Source organism: Prionailurus bengalensis, chromosome C2, assembly GCF_016509475.1.
Source record: "Prionailurus bengalensis isolate Pbe53 chromosome C2, Fcat_Pben_1.1_paternal_pri, whole genome shotgun sequence".
NCBI lineage: Eukaryota > Metazoa > Chordata > Mammalia > Carnivora > Felidae > Prionailurus > Prionailurus bengalensis.
The window spans coordinates 122849179-122870982 of record NC_057350.1 but is presented as its reverse complement, the minus strand read 5'-3'; the positions used below and the strand labels follow the sequence as shown (position 1 = coordinate 122870982).

Genomic DNA, 21804 nt, shown 5'->3' with positions numbered 1-21804 from the left:
GTGAAGCCATCTGGGCCTGAAGTGTTTTGGTTTTTTTAAATTTTTTGGTGGGAAGCTTCTTAACAAGAAATTTAGTTTTTTAAATAGGTACATAGCCCCCTCCCCCCTTTTTTTTTGAGAGACTGGGAACATGAGATGGGGAGGGGCAAAGGGAGAGAGAGAATATTAAACAGGCTCCACGCCCACATGGAGCCCAACATAGGCTGGATCTCAGGACCGTGAGTTCGTGACCTGAGCCGAAGAAATCAAGTGTCAGGTGCTATATTTAACCACCTGAGCTACCCAGGCGCCCCACTATTCAGATTTTTTAAAAGTGATCTTTGGTAATTTGTATCTTTCAAGAAATTTGACCGTTTAATCTGAGTTGTTCAATTCTTTGGTATAAAGTAATTCAAGTTACTCTTTTAATATCTGTAGACTTAATAGTGATGTCATGTTGCTCATTCCTAAAGTTGGTAATTTGTGTCTGTACTCTATTTTTGTTAATCAGTGTAGCTAAAGTTTATCAATTTTAATGACCTTCTTAAAGAAATGGCTTTTGGGGGCGCCTGGGTGGCTCAGTCAGTTGAGCGTCTGACTTCTGTGAGTTCAAACCCCGTGTCGGGCTCTGTGCTGACACCTCGGAGCCTGGAGCCTGCTTCTGATTCTGTGTCTCCCTCTCTCTCTGCCCCTCCCCTGCTCATGCTCTGTATCTCTCTCTCTCTCTATCAAAAATAAATAAACATTAAAATTTTTTTTTAAAGAAAGAAATGGCTTTTGGGGGTGTCTGGGTGGTATAGTTGGTTAAGAATCTGACTTCGGCTCAGGTCACGATCTCACAGTTCATGAGTCCGAGCCCTGTGTCGGGCTCTGTGCTGACAGCTCACAGCCTAGAGTCTGCTTCAGATTCTGTATCTCCCTTTCTCTCTGCCCCTCTCCTGCTCACACTTTCTCTCTCTCTCTCTCAAAAATAAATAAAAGATTTTTTAAAAATAAAAAAAAAAGAAATGGCTTTTGAGTTCATTTACTTTTGTATATTTTTTGTTTTCTATTTTGATTCCCACTGTATTTTTTGTTTACTTTAGGTTTAATTTGTTTTTGTTTTCTAAGTTTCTTGTGATGGAGGCTGAAGACAGTGGTTGAAAATCTTTCTTCTTTCCTAATGTTGGTGTTTAGTGCTATCCATTTTCTTCTGAGTACTGTTTTAACTGCACCTTTCAAATTTTGATGTGCTGAGGTTTCATTTTAATGCAGGTCAGAATGCTGTAGAATTTTTCTTTTGTTTATTCTTCAACCCACGGATTATTTGTGAGTTATTTTGTTCCCAGGTGTTTGAGGATTTTCCAGATATCTTTTTGCTGTTGACTTCTAATTTAATTCTGCTGTTGTCAACAAATTTTGTATGATCTGAATACTTACAAATTTTCCAAGACTTGTTTTTGTCCACAAAGTATTGTTTAATCTTGGTATATGTTCCATATGCATTTGAAATTAATATGTTTTCTGCTTTGCATGGGTAGAATTTTTTTTAGTAAATGTTAATTATGTCATGTTGGTTATCAGTTACTGAGAGGGGATGTTGCTATCTCCAACTGTTTCTCCCTGTAATTCTGTCAGTTTTTGCTGCTTTTGCAACTTTGATGCTAGGAGCTTAACATTTAGGGTTGTTAAATGACGATCTTTATCCCTGGGACTATTCTTTGTTGTGAAATCTGCTTTGTCTGATATTAATATAGCCTCTCTGGATGGCAGTCTTCCTCTCTTTCTCTTTCTTTCTTTCTTTCTTTCTTTCTTTCTTTCCTTCTTTCGCCTTTGTTCTCTCTCTTTTCTTTCTTTCCTTCCTTCTTTTATGTTTCTAATTTAAATTTAATATTACAAGATTTTTAATCTAACTTTGACTTTATTATATTGAAAATCTTAATCCCTGACAACACTAACAGTTATTGTCATTATCTTATATAATATAGAAAATAGATTCAAAATAATAATGCCAATATTACTGCTGGCAGTGAGGTTGCTGAATGAAGTTTAAGAGATCTTACTGTACTCTTTGTTCTAAGGATACAGAGTCAAATACTATGTTCCAGTCTATTGAAATAATTCTTTCTTTTTTAGTGGTTTCTCATAATTTTTTCCTTTTAAGAATTGCTTAAGTTTAATTTTACTTATGAAATGTAAAAGATTTTTTGTTTCTAAAGTCAGAACTTCTATAAAGTGTGTTTGGAGAAGTATCACATTAATTCCCAACCCCCTACCCTCTATATCAAAGTAATTAGAGAGTAGAGATTTATCTTACTCTTTTTGACAACTACATAGTATTCTAACATATAGATTTACTATCAGTTATTCAACCAGACCCCTACTGATGGACTTTTGGGTTGTTATTATCCAGAGAATCAATCAGCTTTCTTTTGATTAGTATTAGTATATATTTTTCCCATTCTTTTAATCAGAGCCTCTGTTTTTTTTTTTTTTTTTTTTTTTTTTTAATGTTCATTTTTGAGAGAAAGCACACATGAGAGGAGGAAAGGCAGAGAGAGAGAATCCCAAGCAGGTTCCACACGAAGCCAGATGTGGGCAGGACCTGAACCCATGAAGCATGAGATCATGACCTGAACTGAAGTTGGACACTTTACCAACTAAGCCACCCAGGCGCCCCTGATCAAATGGTTTTTATTCTTTCTCTTGTTGATATGTTGTACTACATTGATTGATTTGCAAATGTTGAACTACCCTTGCATCCCAGGAATAAATCCCACTTGATCATGGTGAATGATTTTTTTAATGTATTGGTGGATTCAGTTTGCTAATATTTTGTCGAGGATTTTTGCAGATTTTATGTGTTCATCAGACATACTGACCTGTAGTTCTCTTTTTTGTAGTGTCTTTATCTGGTTTTGGTATCAGGGTAATGCTGGCCTCATAGAATGAATTTGTTGTTTTTGGAATAGAGAAGAATAGGTATTATTAACTCTTCTTTAAATGTTTGGTAGAATTCACTTGTGATGCCCTCTGATCCTGTTTTTTTGTTTTGGGAGGAGTTTTTTTTATTCCTGATTCAATTTCCTTGCTGGTAACCATTCTGTTCAAATTTTCTATTTCTTCCTGATTCAGTTTTGGGATGTTATATGTTTCTAGGAATTTATCCATTTCTTCTAGGTTGTACAGTTTGTTGGCATGTTAACATATAGTTTTTCATAATATTCTTTTATAATCCTTTGTATTTCTGTGGAGTTTTTTTTTTATGAGTCTGGCTAAAGGTTTATCAATTTTATTGATCTTTTTGAAGAACTATCTCCTAGTTTCATTGATGTGTCCTATTGTTTTTTAAGTCTCTATTTCATTTACTTCTCCTCTCATGGCACATGTTTTCTTGATTGTTTGTGTTCCTAGTTATTTTATGTTGGATTGTAGACATTTTGAAGTTTCTGGATATTATTTCTATCAGTGTGCTTGAAGACCTAGTCAAGTTACTTGGAAACAATATGATTCCTTTGAGGTTTGCTTTTAAGCCTTGTTAGATGGAGTAAATACAACCTTTAATCTAGGAATTATATTTTCCCAGTAATGATACAGCATCTGTGAATTACCGAGTTTCATACTATGGCTGGTGGGGCCTCATGCTAGCCATTTGTGGGCTTCAGGAATTATTCCCTCGAATCTAATCAAATGATTCTTTCCCCATCTTCAGGTAGTTTCCTCACAGGCATATGCTTATCAGCACTCATCTGAACACCCCAGGGGGATTCATACAGCTCTCTGGAAGTTTCTTTGTTTTGTTGTAGCTTTCTTTCTTCCAGTATTCTGTCTGGGAACTCTAGTTACTTTGGTCTTCCCCAGCTGACCACTCTCCCTCTTCTTCTTAGGAACAGTTGGGGACTCATTTCATTTCTTTTCCCCTCAGAGGTGACTGTCCTGCACTGCTGATTTTGTTCTTTTTTTTTTTTTTTCCCCAGTTATTCCATTCTCTGTTCCTCCATCTTGGCTGTATGTAGACATTAGCATTTGTCTTTTAGTTTAAAAAAAAAAAAAGAGCCTCAAGGGAAAGATCCAGGTCATTCTGTATTTAAACAAGTTTGGACTAAATATATTTTCCTTTGCAATTTCTAGAAAATGCATTAATATCAAATGTCATATATAAACAATGTAAGGGGCGCCTGGGTGGCTCAATTAAGCGTCTGGCTCTTGATTTTGGCTTAGGTCATGGTCTCATGGTTTGTGGGTTCAAGCCTTGCACGGTGCTCTGCACTGTATGAAGCCTGCTTGGGATTCTCTCTCTCCCCTTCTCTCTGCCCCTCCCCTGCTTGTTTGCTCTCTCTGTCTCAAAAAAATAAACTTAAAAAAAAAAGTAACAAAATGTAAGATAATTCAGTATACTAAGCTCATTTTCAGCATTTGTTTTCACTCCTTCATGTTTATGATAGGAGACTGTTTGATTTACCGATTAGAATAGTTGTAAAAATATTTCATAACATATGTAGCAAATAAAATAATTTGTACTTAATAATATTACTTCTGTTTGTCAGAAAACAATTTTAATGCTTTTTTTTTTTTTTAACGTTTATTTATTTTTGAGACAGAAAGAGACAGAGCATGAACGGGGGAGGGTCAGAGAGAGGGAGATACAGAATCTGAAACAAGCTCCAGGCTCTGAGCTGTCTGCACAGAGCCCGACGCGGGGCTTGAACTTAAGGACCGCGAGATCACGACCTGAGCTGAAGTCGCACGCTTAACCAACTGAGCCACCCAGGTGCCCCTCAGAAAACAATTTTAAAAGTGTCTTACATTTAAAAGACCACTTCTGATGGTTTTTATAAATTCATACTTCCGGATTAATGGGCATCATTGTTTTGTTTTGTGAAGTATTCTTATAGAAGCCTGTGTATAATGTACTATTTTTCTCAGTTTTTTTCTACCTCATAAAATTATAGTGACTTTTCTATAATTAAGATTTCTCATAATTAGTGTTTACATGAGATACATGTGGTATTACGAAGAGAGTAATACAATCAATATATTAAGGTGCAGTAGGGAACATAGAAAGATGCTGGACTTGGGAAGCAGTTAAGAAAGTAGAAATTAAGTCTTGGCCCACTTTGTACAAGTTGTAGTACCTCTTCAGCCTTATTTTGTTAATTTCTTACATAATCTTTTTGAGCCTTACTTTCTTCTTTAAGGTGTTTTTTCTCAAAGGCAGTTGTGGGAGTTAGATACATTTTGTGAAAATAGTGGATAAAGTGCAAATGCTACATAAAAATCAGGTATCATTTTGAGGATTAGCCTGCGGTTGGCCTGAGGATTGTCAGTTTCAAACAGAACATAGTTGGAAAATTTGACTGTCCTAAGTCTAACATTAATACCCAGAATTATTATCTCGGTCTGTGCTTTCTTTGGTTAGTTGGGAATTTTTAAATTTTGATTTTTTTATACCCAATTTAATCGAATGAGTCATTATCATTTCTTCTTGACTCAGCACACCATATGCACTTCACCCACATATATGATCTGTGGGTTGTGGAGAGAAATAAGGATGTTGCTCAGTAGCCCACATCTTTCTACAAAGAATGCTTTCAGCAACTCTCATGAGTTTGTCTTAGGCATTAAGGAATGCAAACCCTTAGATACTAAACTAAATTTGTGGACTCAATAATATTTAGCGAGGAAATTGAGCAGACCATTAGGTTAGATTCTATGGCCTCTGTAAATACCAGTGACTTTATCCATGGAGGGGATTAGAAGATGTTGGGTTTTAAGGTCTAAAACATTTTCTATAGAATGATACAGGAGCTGTGTTACTGAGAATCAGAATAAAAGACTACAGAATTGTGGGAGACTTGCCCTCTATTTATGAATCAGATTTGAAGGGGAAACCACAGTCATTTCCTTGTTTCTCATTCATGCTTCAACAGAGGATGTGATGCCATAGATCTAGCTTGGTTTGTAGTTTCTCCTTTAAGGTTCACAACACATTCTTTTCCTGTTGAGAAGCCACAGCAGTGTTAGTATATTATCAAACCACAAAATGTACCTTGCTGGATACTTAGCCAGGGGATTTATGCTAAATATTATTTGGTAGTCTCAGTACTGATTATGGCGTTCTGGTTTTAAGTCCTAGTTGAGAAATGTAGCATAAGTGAATAAGTGCACAATAGATGTATTTGAGGTAGGTGGTATATAGACATACATCTGCAGACCTGTGGAAAAGCTTTAACCCTTTGAATATATTGATTTGTATTTAAAGATAATGCTTTATGTTGTTTAACTTAAATATACTATTAATTTTCTTTTATTCTTTCTTAGCATCGTGTCATGTCACGGGTTGCCTCTCATAAATGGACAAAGCTGTGACCCTTATGCAACAGTTTCTCTAGTGGGCCCTTCTAGGTAATGTGTTTTTTTTTTTTTCCCCAGCTTTTATTTAAGTTCCAATTAGTTAACATACAGTGTGTTATTAGTTTCAGGTGTACAGTATAGTGATTCGACACTTCCATACAACATATTTGTATATGCTCATCATAAGTGCACTCCTTAATCCCCAGCTGCCCCCCTACCTCCCCTCTGGTAACCATCAGTATGTTCTCTATAGTTAACAAATCTGTTTCTTGGTTTGCCTCTGTCTCTTTTTTTCCCCTTTGCTCTTTTGTTTTGTTTCTTAAATTCCACATGTGAGTGAAATCATTATGGTATTTGTCTTTCTCTCACTGACTTATTTCACTTAGCATAATACTTTGTAGCTACATTCACGTCATTGGTAGGTAATGCTTATTGAATTATTATTAGATTTTATTTTTTTACCTCTAAACAGTTTTCAAACATGCCTTTATTTTCCATAAGTACACTGATTTTTATACAGAAATGTAAACATCTCTGAATCTGAAGATTCAGTATGTATATGGACTTAACAAATGATTTCCTTCTTTGACAGTAGGTGCTTCATTACACTGAAATGATCAGTGGTTGGCTTCTGTTCGTAACCTGGAGTTCAGAATTCAGAATAGGAGAGTGAATTATTATTAGATTTTTAAGTTTTAAAAGTTGACTTAAGAATTACAAAATTAAGGTTCTAAGAATAAATCCTAAATAGATATTTATGACACAAAGTAATGAATGCTTTGAAAGAAAGCTCTGTAGTGAGTTCTGTTATACACTTGCAAACAACCAAGTCCTGTTTTTATAGAAAGAAAATGGTTGCCATTTCGGATCTGCTAGACTCTTAGACTGTGGGGAACAACATGAGTTTTATAGTAGTTAAAATAGACCTTAAAACATAAACGTGGCCTTCTTCATTCATCATTGGCCTTCCTACCTTCAAATATCTTAGATTTTATGCAGGTAAAATTCTGTTTCAAGAAATGCTAGCCCAGAATAGCAAGACAGTTTCCATATTTCTGTCTGGAAAGTGGTTCAGAACTAAAAATGCCTTTTCTACTCATGGCATCTGTGCTCTACAGAAAGAATTCCAAGCTGTAGACAGACTGCTGAAGTACCAGAACATGGTAAAGTGCACCATATCATTGATTTAAATTATTTACGATAATTTATGGAAAAACCTATAGCACTTTGTATATTTTATAACTTCATTATGATTTCTTTCAGAGCCTGACTAGACTGAAATTTGCCTACAACTTGAAGGTTTAATCAGGAAACAGCAAAATATTCCCTCCACACCAAACATATACATACATACACAGACACATACCCCTTCCCCCCACCTTCAGGCTCTCTAGGTATTCTTTTTATTTATTTATTTTTATTTTTTTCATAATTCCAGTGTAGTTAACATACAATGTTATATTAGTTTCAGATGTACAAATAGGTATTTTTATTTTTTAAGAAGTCACCCATTAAGTCACTTTAAGAAATGTATTTATATATATATATATATATATATATGTCTATAAAGTACCTAGCACCTTGCCTAGTACTTACTGGGTGCTTAAACAACAGCGTGCTATTATTGCTATAGATGGTTTTAAATTTGAAAGCAGATACTCAATCCTTTAACATGCATGCTATCAGAGGGACTGAATTTTGTGTGTGTATGCTAAAAATGTTTAACCTAGTAGAGCTGTTTTTTGTTTTTGCTCATAATCTGTAGCTGAAGACACATTCTTTAGTATAATCATTTAGCAACATACAAATGGAAACTGGCATATGAATTTGGTTTTAAAAGTAATTATTGGTATTGATATTGTACTATTGTTGTATAAGATGTTAACATTGGGAGAGGCTAGGGAAAGACTGCATAGGACTTCTCTGTACATTTCTTTTCAAACTTCTCTAATTTTTTCAAATAAAAGGTTTTCTAAAAAGCCACTTTGTAGCTGAGCCCCAAGAAGTAAACTGAGTTTAGTATGCTTTTTGTGTTTCTTGAGTACTTTTCAGCATAAAGGTAGTCTGAATCTCATTGTCTTCCTTCTACCATTCTAAGTTTCTTCTATAAAGTAAACTTGTCAGTCAGTCTAGTATAGCCATAGAAAGAATAATACAATCTTGTCATATCTGGATATACAAACTTGTATATTCTTTGAGTCTTTAAAGATACCTCAAAATTTTTCTCCAAGTAATATTTAAAAGTATAGTTTTCCCTGAGTCATCTTAACAGCTAAATGGAGGTCAGGCTCCCTGGTTGGAAATAGCATGTTTTATAATTGTGTACTATTAAGTTCTACAAGGTAAAACTCTACCACATTGGAACAGGAATGACCAAAAGAAGACAAAAGTAAAGAAGAAAACAAGCAATCCGCAGTTTAATGAAATCTTTTATTTTGAGGTAACTTTTTGTTTTATATAAATGTTAACATTGAATATTTAATATTGAATGCTGGCTTACTTCTTTTTTTTAAACTATAGCCATAGTAATCATTTAATCAACTAATACAACTAAGCCTTTCTATTCCGAAAGCAGTAGAATCATGATGTAATATGATGGAGGCCCAATATATAAAACAAATAAAGGTAGAGCTGTGACTGATCTGGGGACAGGAGGACTAGGGCCACACCTACTCCCTAGTCATCCTCAATATCACACCCTCCTCCAAACACCCTCCCTATCTTATCCAGCCCCCACCTGACACACAGTGGGCACCAGACTCTTGTGCAGAGCACTGTATGAAAATCAGTAGTAAAGTAAGTATGATATCACTTGGTCGGAGTTCTAGTCACAGTTGACTTGGAATAAATCACTAAATCTGAAATTCAAATTTATCTTGTGAAAGGATAATTTTGTGAGAGAAAACACCAGCCACCCTACCTGATAGAATTTTTAGGAGGCCTACATGTGAGAATGCTTTGAAACCATAAAGTGCTATATGATTAAGTCCTTATTATTAAGTTCTTTTTAGCTAGTTCCCTCTATGGACACATGCTTATTTTCATAGAGATCTTCAGCTGCCTTGAAGTTGCCCCAAAATACAGTGCTTTGGAGTTCTTTACTGTGGAGCATTTGTTAAATCATTTTTCATATCATTTGAAAACTATCGGGAAAAAAAAGTCAACCTCTGATTTCTAAAAGATCATGTTCCAACCATACAACATGTTGCAAATGAGATTAACATGTGGGGAAGATTTGGAAAAAAGTTACATTGTGTGCTTTTTCCTCTTTTGTGTGTGTGTTTTCTTAATGTTTTCTTAATATTTCAACGTGGGGTGAGGGCACATGTTGCCATTCCTGATGACTGTACTTTAATAAAGAAACACAGGTTAAAGAAAACGCCAGAATTGAAATAAGATGAATTGTGGGGTTGGGGGGAAGGGAGAAAGAAAAACAAAAAAAAAATCTACCAGTGTGACACTTTTCCATTTCCTGGCTAAGGACTTTGGTGGTTCTACATTTATCAATGACTATTACAGCTAGCCTGCAGAAAACATGGGGCAGCTTGCAGCAAGCAGATGGCCCTTGGAAAGGCAAGGTCTAACTTGCTTGCTCCATCCAGACAAACCTGTGAGGCCTAGAACATTCATTCAAAAGGCCCCGTTGTTGAGTTGATCATAAAGATTCAATCTCTGTCCTCGAGCTAAAGTAAGAGACACAAAGCACACACAAGCATGCCTACACAGAGCAGTAAAATGCAGTAGATATTGAAGAGGTCAGGTAAGTTCTGCTCCAGTTAAGTCAGAGCAGAGGAGTATTAGAACATTTTGAGCAGAGACATAGAGAAAAGCAGAAAGTTAGTCCACAGAATAGCAAGTAGTGATTTAACTGGAGCGTTCTGAAAGAGAATAATTGGAACAAAACTTAAAAGCTAGAGTAGGACCAACTGTGAAAGGCCTTGAGTACCTGACGGAGGTGCTTACATAGTAGCCATTGAAAATGTTTTGAGCCTGGAAATGATAGGAGTAATGCAGTGTTTTGGGAAGAATTAACCATGATATGTGGGTCATATGTCTGAGAACAGAGATCAAGAAATTGTTATCATTAAGTTGTTAAATAAAAAACAATTAAAAAAAAAAAAAAAGGACAATGGGAGTCTGATCCAAGAGGGTAATAAGGAAAAACAAAGGAAGGGACAGATGAGAAAGAAACTGCAAAGGGCAAGATAACAAATGGGTTATAGAAGAAAAAACAAAGGGAGCAGTCAAATGTCCTAATGGTTTCAAATCTGAAATAAGAGGAAAAAAAGTTAAGGAAAGCATAAGTGGTTTGGTTTGAGACATAACGAACATGAGGTCCGACGTGAAAACCCTCCAGTAGGCAGTTCATGACTGAAATTTAAGATGGGTGATGACTGTAGATAAAGATTCAAGATTTGCTTGCAGAGAGTCAAGGAGACCAAGAGAATAGAGATATACAATAAAGGAGAAGAGCAAGGAGGCTCAGTTCTGCCACTTACTAGGTATTCAGCCTTGAGCATGTCTCTTAATTGGTCCCTTTAGCTTCCTCATTTTCAAGATGAGGATAATAAATCTAGCTTCAGATAAATCCTGCTTCAGAGCAGGACATTCTGATGAACAAAGAAGATAATGGATGTGAAAGCGCCTTGTAGACTGTATAACACTTTGCAGCTCTTAGAGCAAAATAAAAGATAAAACCTTGGAGAAAACCCACATTTATAGGTTCTGAGGAAGAAGAGGTCCCACAGGAAGAAGCAAAGAGATCAGGAGGTTGCCAGGGGAGTGCCTGGGTAAACTCAAATAAAAGCGTGTTTCTGGGAAAGGACGCACAGTTGTACTCAGGTGTTCAGGTAGAGGGGTCAAGGAAGATGAGAGCTACGAATTCACCATCAGACTTGGTGATCAAAAGAGGGGTTTAGGGAGGGTGAGCTGTGAGGAAGCCAGATTATAAGGAGTTACTGTAGTGAGTGGGTGTGAGGAAGTGGCAGCTCTGTAAGGGTGGATTGCAGTTTTGAGATACTGGTCTGTGAAAGGAAGGAGATAGGAAGACCGTAATTTAAGTGGAGAATTTTTCTTAGACTTAAGTGAGGTGAATAAGCTGGCGAAGAAAGCTGTAATTAAAATAGATCGAATGCTTACTGTATATCGTGTGTGGGTGGAGAAGTCTTAGAAAAGAGGAGGCTCATCTCATCTGTTGTTCAGAAGCAATGAAAAAACTTATCAAGTAGAAAGACCTGCATGAGAACGGACCTGTTCAGGTGGACAGTAGCTGAAGAAGTGCCTGCCAGTGGCCTTGATATTTTCAGTAAAAATGTGAGATGGAAGCGTAAGGATAGAGTTGGTATCTTGAGAAATGTGGGACAGTCTTCAAACACCTCTTGGTATGCGCAGCTTCACCAAAATAGAACAGTTTTGCTCTTTGAGTCACCAACAGATTGCATGTGAGCCAGAGAACCTAATGTTGCTGTATATTGAGTGGATAAGGGGGGGCTTGGAGGAAAGATTGCTTTTGATATTTTTATACTGTCTCATTCTCACTTCCCTGCTACTTCCATAGCTGGTTTTGTCTTTAGCTTTTGGGTAAACTATTACCTATGCATTTTCCTCTGTTTATAATAAATAAAATTGAACATTTTAGGGATGATAGTTTTTGAAGTTCATGTAGGAAGAAATTTTCAAACTTTATTATCAACTAAAATATTTTGTTTGCAGGTAACAAGATCCAGTAGTTATACCAGAAAGTCCCAATTCCAGGTAGAAGAGGAGGACATCGAAAAGCTAGAAATTAGGTATATGTCTTGGAGTTTTACAGAATTGCTTTTTTTGGTGCCAGAAGAAAATCCTAAATTTAATTGAAAAAGGCGAACCAAGCTTAATAGAATTCTCTTTAGCAAGTTGGTTGATGAAACTCTAATTTAAATTCATATTATCTTCTCAAAATCTGATTGCTTTGCAGAAATAGTCAAGGTGTATTTATTTAAAACCAAAGATGACCTAGTTTTCACCTAGTTTATTATATTTTTAATTTTCACAAATATAATTGTTCTTTAAAATTCTAAATCATAGCATAATGGATGCAAAGAGTATATAGAAAAGTAATTATATATTAGCCAATTTAGAAATAATTTTTTTATTCTTCTTAACATATCTGCTGTCTAACAGAAATTTCAGTGAGGTAAGAAGTCTTGTAAGATAATTCAACAGGTGCATGTGTTTGAAGTTTGTGTTATTTAGGTCTTAAGTATATGCTGTTTGGGAGGGGAAAGTTTGATAAGTGCATGTTTAGGTGTGGTGTTAACAGTGTGGTAAAGGGTGCATTAGACACATGTTTGGAATGATCAGGTAATGTATTTTTCTAAATCACCTATCTTTTCATATTAACTGGTTCCAGTTGAGAAAGAAACTATAGTCTTGTGTTGGTTTCTTTTCTCAAATTCAACAAAGTAACTCTAGTTCCCCCTGCCACAAGTTAAAATGAAGCCTAGACTTTGAAACTAAGAAACATAAGTGCTTTCTTTTAGACCATTTAAAGTGGTTTACTTTCTGTGCTTATCAATAAAAGCTACTGCAATATTTTGTTTTCTTAGTTTAGATAGTGAGGTATATGACAACGCTAACATCTCTTACTCTTAAAGCATGTAAAATTAATGCTATAATACAACCAAAGTAATTTGAAGCTACCTGGTGGTGTGCATTCTCTTAAACATTGTTTGCAAAAAATAAAGCCAGTTTAAAATTTTCAGGATCGACTTGTGGAACAATGGAAACCTGGTCCAGGATATTTTCCTAGGGGAGATTAAGGTTCCTGTGAATGTGTTAAGAAATGATTCCTCTCATCAAGCCTGGTAAGAAGACACATTCTAGTGAACTCCATAGTAGGTCATCACCTTTAATACACTGTATATGCAAATAAATGCTTACAATAAGCATATTTTTAAATTTGTAGTGGAATAAGCCAGGAGTCATTAACTTTAATTGATTTGGTTATTTATTTTTGCGGAAATAGAAGTACATTGATGGCTTTATGGCTTGACTTCTAATACTCAGATACAAGAACTGAATTGTCTAGGAATATTGTTCTGTTCAAAAACTAAATCTTAACTCTAAGGAGAAACTGGAAATCATTTAAAACATGAGAGTTGCCCACGTGAGATGATGCTTGGTCACAGATCAGCATTTGCAGTACAGAAGCTTTATTAATGGTCGTGGGAACTGTGGATGTTTGAAAGGAAAGGGTTTATGGTAGAGAATCAGCTGTTTATGGGATCTTACCAGTGATTTTCCTTTACCGCACCCCACTGAAATGCACTATTGATGGCCCTGCTATTATTTTCTTTTTTTTTTTTTTAATTTTTTTTTAAAAAAATTTTTTTTTTTTCAACGTTTATTTATTTTTGGGACAGAGAGAGACAGAGCATGAACGGGGGAGGGGCAGAGAGAGAGGGAGACACAGAATTGGAAACAGGCTCCAGGCTCTGAGCCATCAGCCCAGAGCCCGATGTGGGGCTCGAACTCACGGACCGTGAGATCGTGACCTGGCTGAAGTCGGACGCTTAACCGACGGCGCCACCCAGGCGCCCCATATTTTCTAGATGTCTAGGGTCCAGATGTTAAGCTGATTCAGTGAACGCTTTTTTCAGATGCTCTGGTGGCTCAACCATGGTTACAGTATTATTTTTATTATGTCTGTTACAGTGACATTAAACTGATGGTAGATGGAACTTCATGTTCACACATTAAACTGATGTTAGCTTCCTTAGGAGAATCGATGTGAAACTGTCATTTTTTTCTGTCTACAGTACTTACAAACATGCCTGTTCCTGCCCTCTTCCAGTAGGTTGGCCAGTAACCCTCATGCTAGACTTGGGTTTCTACTGAGCATAAGAGAGCAGGCCTTTCTCATTTGCCTCTAAGGCTCACTGTTTAGAACTGCGTTTCAGTGCCTGAAGAGGAGTTGAAACTGAGTGGTTAGGTGTTTGTTACTGTTGGCATCAGTCTCATTTGTGTTTAAAAGAGCCTGCCTCTCCATATTGACCGTCAGACATTCTTCCCTTTGAACTCTGTTGTCCTCAAGCAGTTATCCCTTATAGATGGATTTTTAGACTCTTAAAATTTTTACTTTATTTTTGCCTCTTGCTAATACATATCTAAGATTTGTGAGTCTTTCTGGTGGCATTTTGTATAATTTCTAAAATGTATCCACAGTGGTGTTGGGGGGGGTGGTTAAACTTACTCACTTTGAAAATTGACGAATAGCGTTTGAGGCCTGTCACATCACCCACCCCACATCCCATGTCTTCTTTCACCTTCCATAAAGTAGCATGCATTTTAAAATGAAAATGTCTACACTCAGTTTGTCAAGTCTTTAAAATTTTATGGTATGCTTACTTGGTACAAAATAAAAAGTGAGTTGTTATGCTGCCCAGGACCTCTCAAAGTGGACTTGAAATGTGCTACCCAGCCTGTATTTTAAGTAAGACTGTTTCCAGACAGGCCCTCTAAGTTTGGCAAAACTTTGTCCAACTACTTTGGCAGGTTGTAAAGAACACTAACAGAAATTAGTTTTATTCCAATAGATTTTTTTTTTTTTGCCAATAGTATTTTAAAATATTTTTAAGTTACCTGCCGCAAGTGTAAGTGCTAAAATTTATATAGCGTGAAATAGAAACATCTGCCAATTCATTTATACTTCCACAGATATAAGGAAATATAAAAATGTGAATGCCATTTCTTTTTAAATTAGAAATTAAACTCTTAGGCTCCTTTGTCATTGGTAGAGCTCTGGCATCCCCTTGTGGGATTGATGGTAACTGCATGAAAACACAGGAAAAGCTTTATTTACCTTTAGGATTTCAGGCATATTCTTTCTAATCTTGGTAGTAGGAAAGAGAATAATTACCAATAATGTAATCCTATCATTTGAAAAGTATCAAATTGCTTTCCTTTTTCACATAATTTCCAGTTAGTATTTGTCTATTGTAGTTTTTCTTGAAAACTGATTGTAATGGTTCCAGTTTAGTTCTATTTTCAAATTACAGCATGATTCAATCATTCCCCATTCATATCTTGACCTTTCAGTTCCTTGGTGATGATGTGTGTTCTTTATTCTGAAACTTCTGTCAGATGTGAGTAGCTTGTTAGTGTTGATAGTAGCTAGTTTCAACTTTAACCTTGTAGATAATAGAATTTTACTTGATTTTTTTTGAATCAGTAATTACTCACGTGCTTCACAGTTCAAAAGGTAAAAATCTGTGCCTTGTGCCTGTCCCTCAGCTAATCATTTCCACATTTTCGAGGCAGTCACGGTTTTGAGTTTCTGGAAATATTTTATGAAATACAACCCCATACATATATATCCTTTGTCCCCTTCTTTACACAAATGGCTACATACTGTATCCTGCTCTGCACCTTGCTTTCCTCACCTAGCAGTTTAGTAGAACGTCAGTAAATATTCGTAGACCCCTGGTAGTGGTGAAGAGTATGGACTCTGGAAATGTATTGCCTTGGTTCAAATCCCACCTCTGTCATAACTTGGGCAAGTTATTCCACCACCTTGGCTTTGCTTTCTCTGGCTATAAAGGGGATTGTACAAATAGTACCTGCCTCCCAGAGTCGTTAGGGGATGAAATGCCCTCATCCTCATAAATGAAGCAAGCTATGAGTGCTGTGGCCGTGGGTGTAGCTCATGCTGTCTTCATTACAGTGATTGCTGTTGTCGTCACCATTCCTCCACAGCAGTACTTACAGAGTTTCTGTCTGCATCCTTTGTTTTCACACCAGTATTCCATTGTTTGGAATGTTATAAAGAGAACCTTAGAGGCAGTCTGGTTCAATCTCAATTCACCAGTCCCCTCCATGTCAGAGAATTAACATGTGCAAAACCTTTTTATGACTGTAAAATTGGTACAGTAATTTTCCTCTCAGTGATTCAACATATAAAAGAGACTGAATATGGGGACATTGTTTAAGATTTAAGATGGGTAGATACAATCTTAGGGAGGCAGAACCAAGTTGTAAGTGTAGCACAGGTAATTTTTTTCTACTACACATGAAAAACACTAGTTAAAATAGAAGGGGAATTTTAGAACAATAAGAAAGGATTTCAAAGAGGCAAACATGGGTAGGTACTGCCCATTTAAGTACAGTCAAGGGGGATGGAGATTCTGTTCTAGAAGTATTACTATTTCCTTAGCAAAACTACTGTCTTAGCTGAGATATTAAGACTATTTCAATCTCTCTGTTGTATCCCTGTACTCATCATAGTACCTTCTGATAACATGGCTTTCCAAATAGCTTACCGAAAGGTAAAAAATGGGTTAGTCAAATTGACTAAAAATTGTATTAACAGATATAAAAAAGTATATTAGTTGCAGATGGGAGATGGTGATAATTGTTGAAGACAAGTGATAAATGAGGTGAGTGGAGGGTATTCATTATTAATATTATCAGTCTTCTCCCTACTTTTGTGAATGAACATTTGCATAAGAAAATATATTGGTTGCAATAAAAAGTACAGGTATTTTTGCTGCTTGACTTTTGTATTTCTTTTCTTAAACTTAGAAATTGGCTTTCTGCTTTGAATATGTCAGTCTCTGTGCTCATCATTGGAGTTCAAGTTAAATTTAAATAAAGCAAGGTATCTGAATTTACAGGTCTACAAAACATATACTGGATTGTGGAAATTGACCAAAGTAATGCCCTTGTCAAAATGTTGGGTGATCAACCAACTAGACTTTTCCGTAGAGGTACTTCTGGGTCACTTTTGCTAACAGGCTTATTTGCAGTTATTTTCTCAGACAAATCTTTAAGTCATTATTTCTCGAATGGGAGAGTAGAAATTCTAAAGGCTGGTCTTTTCAGATAGAGATTCCTCTTTTGTGGGTAGTGATATAATTTCTGTATAATTTCTTCTCCCTTTATTATCATCCCCTCATCTTATAAATTTTGCTTGCTTGGTTCTCTGGTTCCCATTTATGTCTTTAATTATATCTTTCTCAGAACTAATGAATATTCTATTAAACCCTTGCTACCTTCTGTTTTTAAACAAGTTAGTGTATCTAACTATGGGAAGGCCATACATGATAAATATCTAAATATCACCAAAAGTAAATATCAAAATTACTGACAGACCTTTATAAAAAGCATTCCAGGTAGTAAGCAAAGGAGGAATGATAGAATTCTAAAACTATCATTTTGCAGTCTGACTCTAGGCAGCGCTCATTAATGACTGCTAACATCACAAAAGGAGCAGCAGACGTTAGTGCCTTTTGGTAGAACTATACAACACTATACAATCAGTGAAATGTTCTTGCCAGAATATCAAATCTGAATCTAACCAAGCCTCTAGATCTAACTGCCATTATACAGGAAGTACAGAGAGGACAAAGAACATGTTAGTGACATCATGGAGATGGAGTTAGATTTAGCATAATCCCAAATGTGGAAAATTCTAACTACCCAATTTCTTAGGGGGTAGAGGGAATCTATAGATTAAACTTAAGTGTCAACCAGTTACAGTCTATGGACCTTGGATTTGAACAAACTGTAGAAAACTGTTTATATAAAGGTTAGGAGAGTTTGAACACTTACTATATAATGATGGTTTTTTAAAGTTATGTATAGTGATATATATTGAAATATAAATAAAATTATAAGATGCCTAGAAATTGTTTTAAAATGAGACAGGAATGGGATAGGGAGGAGTAGAGAGAGGTATGGCCGAAACAAGAATAGCCTTGAATTGGTGATATAACTAAAGCCAGCTGATGGGTACATGGGAGGTTCAGTATATGTTACCTTCTTTACTTTTGTATGTATTTTGAAATTTCCATGATAAAAAGTCTTTAAAAATAACTAATAGTTTTATGATTTTGGTCCTACAAACTTCTCTTGATTCCTTTTTTTTTTTTTTAAGTTTATTTATTTATTTTGAGAGAGAGAGAATGTGAGCAGGAGAGGGTCAGAGAGAGGGAGAGAGACAAATCCAAGCAGGCTCCACACTATCAGCATGGAGCCTGACATGGGGCTCGAACCCACGAACCATGAGATCATGACCTGAGCTCCAACCAGGAGTCAGATGCTTAACTGACTAAGCCCACCCAGGTGCTCTATTTCTCTTGATTTCTAAATAGTTCTCTTTCCTTGGAAAACTTTAAAGCTGTCTCTGTTTTTGCATATATATTTACATATATATTTTTTGCCTTCTACTTACCTGAAAAAAAATCATGTAAATCTGATTTCTGCAGATAAAAATATTTTCAGTGTAGTTACACTGTTACTCCTTTAATAATATAAAAAATAAGTTCAAATTTTTACATATGTAAGATTTACTTTGTGTGTGGGGTTTTGTTTTGTTTTGTTTTTTGAGAGCGAGAGAGGGAGAGCGAGTCGGAGGGGCAGAGAGAGAGGGAGACAATCAGAAGTAGGCTCCAGGCTCTGAGCTGTCAGCAGAGTCCGATGCGGGGCTCGAACTCACAATCCGTGAGATCATGACCTGAGCCGAAGTCGGACACTCAACTGACTGAGCCACCCAGGTGCCCCTATAAGATTTACTTTAAAACAAGATCATTTATGCCTTCTTGTTATTTCAGCTAAATGTGTATTTCTTAAATTCAGTTGTTATTTTTGATTATGCTTTGGATTTTAAATGTTTTACTTTTTATCATCTTTTCCTAAATCTGCAAACTAATCAAACTCATTCGGTGCTTTTGAGATCTTAATTTTTATATTACCTGTACTTTTTGTTTCCCAGATAAAAATCTATATAAAGCCTTCCATTTCAATATACAACCAGTATTAAACCCCTGAAGATTGGTAGTTGACTACTTATAAAGTGTCCTAACCTTAAGTGAACTTAAGTACTAAGTTCACTTTTTTGGTTTAAGCTTTTTATAGCTTAGCTGTTTGTTTACCTCACTGACTTAGATGCTCATTCTCATCTCATGGAATTGATTGTGTTTTTACTTTAGGTACTTGCTACAACCAAGAGACAATGGAAACAAGTCATCTAAAACTGATGATCTGGGGTCTCTTAGATTAAATATATGTTATACAGAAGACTACGTACTTCCTTCAGAGTACTATGGTCCTTTGAAAACTTTGCTGCTAAAGTCACCAGATGTTCAGGTACTTTAAAAATCTTAAGTGTATAATTTAATATGAAAAGGCTAAAGTAATTCTGTAAGTAATTAGGAAAAGATTTCACAGTATCAAGTTTTATTAAAATAGTCAGTATATACATTTATCTGAACCACAGTACTGTGATTCCAGTAAGTGCTTAAAATTTCATCTCTGAGAAAAGTTTAAAAAATTAAATATTCTATGCAACAGTAATAGTCAATGAATATGCTTGAGTTGCTTTTACAGGCTAGTGATTGAACATTTAGTCATATTTCCTTGATTTTGTGCTTGTTTTCTGCCTTTCTATATTCTAGCCGATATCTGCCTCAGCTGCTTACATTTTGGGTGAAATTTGTCGAGATAAAAATGACGCTGTTTTACCCCTTGTCCGACTGCTGCTGCATCACGATAAACTTGTTCCTTTTGCCACTGCAGTGGCTGAATTAGACTTGAAGGATACACAGTAAGAGTTATATTCAAATGTTAATTATGTTTGTTAAAATTGGATCCGAGTTTGCCAAATTGTTTTTGTAATTTGAGTTCTTTTGTATTGACCACCCTCACTGGATAGGAGTCTGAAAGGAACTGCTTAGCAAGAAATAAAAGGCAGTTCAAGTTAGCAAATGGCATCCACCAACAGCAACATTGACAGTTAATGAAGGATTTTTTTTTTTTATTCAGTACTGAAATTTCCTGTTACTAATCTTTGCTGCTGCCTGTAATGATTCACATGTCACAAATAAAATTCCAGGGTTATTTTTTCCCTTCACCCGTTATGTATCGCCCTTATATACACAGGTATGACATTATGAAAAGCAGTCAGGTCACTTCCCCTTCCTGTCATAGTACTGTCTTACACACACACACACATACTCCACTTTTATAGTTCATAAATATAGTTTGCCTTTTTTTTTTTTTAACTTAATATTTTTAGTGAGTAGTTTGGGTAAGTTTGAAAATCCTAATGGCAACAAGCTTTTAAATGGATGATAAAAATTACTAAAATTGTATGTATAACCAGAGTCACATATCTCATATTATTGGTTTCCTAGCCTTTGTTTACTGCACTTGGTTTCACCTTATTTCTGTTTGTATTTCAGAGATGCAAATACAATTTTTAGAGGAAATTCCTTGGCTACCCGATGTCTGGATGAGATGATGAAAATAGTGGGAGGGCACTACCTGAAAGTAACATTAAAACCTATTCTAGATGAGGTACCGAATATACCTCTGATAATAATAGTCTGTGTGGCCTTGTGAAATAGTGTCCCCTTTATGAAGTAACCTAGTGACAGGAATGATACACCCATTCATGTATTACTGAAAGAATAAGGGTGAACACTTCAGAAGCAGGATAAATGATTTACCTTTCCATCAGTGGATTTTTACTTGAAGGGCACATTGAATATAATCTACATAATGGTTGTTGTTACTGGATTTCTGTTTTTAGCTAGTTTCAGATACATGAGAAATACGTTTTAACAGTTCTTTCGGAGTATTGTACACATTATCTCTGGATGGGGGTTATAAACTTTGTTATAATTTTAACTTTTTACAATTGTATTATCAGAAAAAGAATAGTTCTTTTCACTCTGCAAAATTATTTGGAAAAGAGCAATTAAATGAAAAATTAATCGATTTTCCAGATATGTGAATCCTCAAAATCCTGTGAAATTGATCCTATTAAATTGAAAGAGGGAGATAATGTAGAAAACAATAAGGTAAGTCCTTGTTATCTTTATGACTACATTAAAATGGGCCTTCTCCCTTATGTGATCTTCCATAATGCTCTCTGGAAGGATGTAGTGCTTCTTATTCTTTACTTAATGCTCATACCATTAGCAGCATTTCCCATGTCTCGTTTTTAGAATATTGTTATTTCCTCATTAGGATTCACTTTATTTTTGTTCTTGATTATCTTCTCTTTGGCTCTGGGAACAGTAGTGGAGTAAGGCTGTATCCGGTTGCAGCCTCCATTCTAGCCATTCCTTTGGGGTCAGACTGATCAGGCTAAGTGGCACAATGACTTGGTCAATCAGCATTTTCGTTGTCTCTGGGAAAACAATGATGTGAGAGTCACAAGTTTTCTCTGCAGTAGATAAAATTGCCACAGTGTCCATGTGCCTGCATATCTGAGTTATTTCCCTGATTTCTCTTCAGATCATTTTATTCTCTGTTGCTTCTTGTGAAGTTTCTTCCATACATTCACCAGTTATATTTAGCTAGTCTCCATCTCATTTGTTAAATGAAGTCAGGATGTAAATTGTCCTTTAAGTGAGTTTAGAGAAGGGAAGCAGAACTTTAGAATACTAGATAGTAGCTGCCAAATCTCATTTTCACTGCATTGTTTTCCGTAAAGGCTGTGGAAAATGT

General features: G+C 35.7%; 1 protein-coding gene across 1 annotated transcript in view; it reads left to right on the top strand.

Annotated features, from left to right (window-relative positions):
- Positions 1-21804, top strand: part of RASA2 (RAS p21 protein activator 2) — a 123912-nt gene that overhangs the window by 65106 nt on the left and 37002 nt on the right. Inside the window, 8 exon segments of the mRNA XM_043595252.1 lie at positions 6280-6363; positions 8680-8752; positions 12025-12101; positions 13056-13157; positions 19281-19437; positions 19746-19894; positions 20532-20646; positions 21078-21152. Of these exon segments, the coding sequence (XP_043451187.1) occupies positions 6280-6363; positions 8680-8752; positions 12025-12101; positions 13056-13157; positions 19281-19437; positions 19746-19894; positions 20532-20646; positions 21078-21152 (832 nt within the window).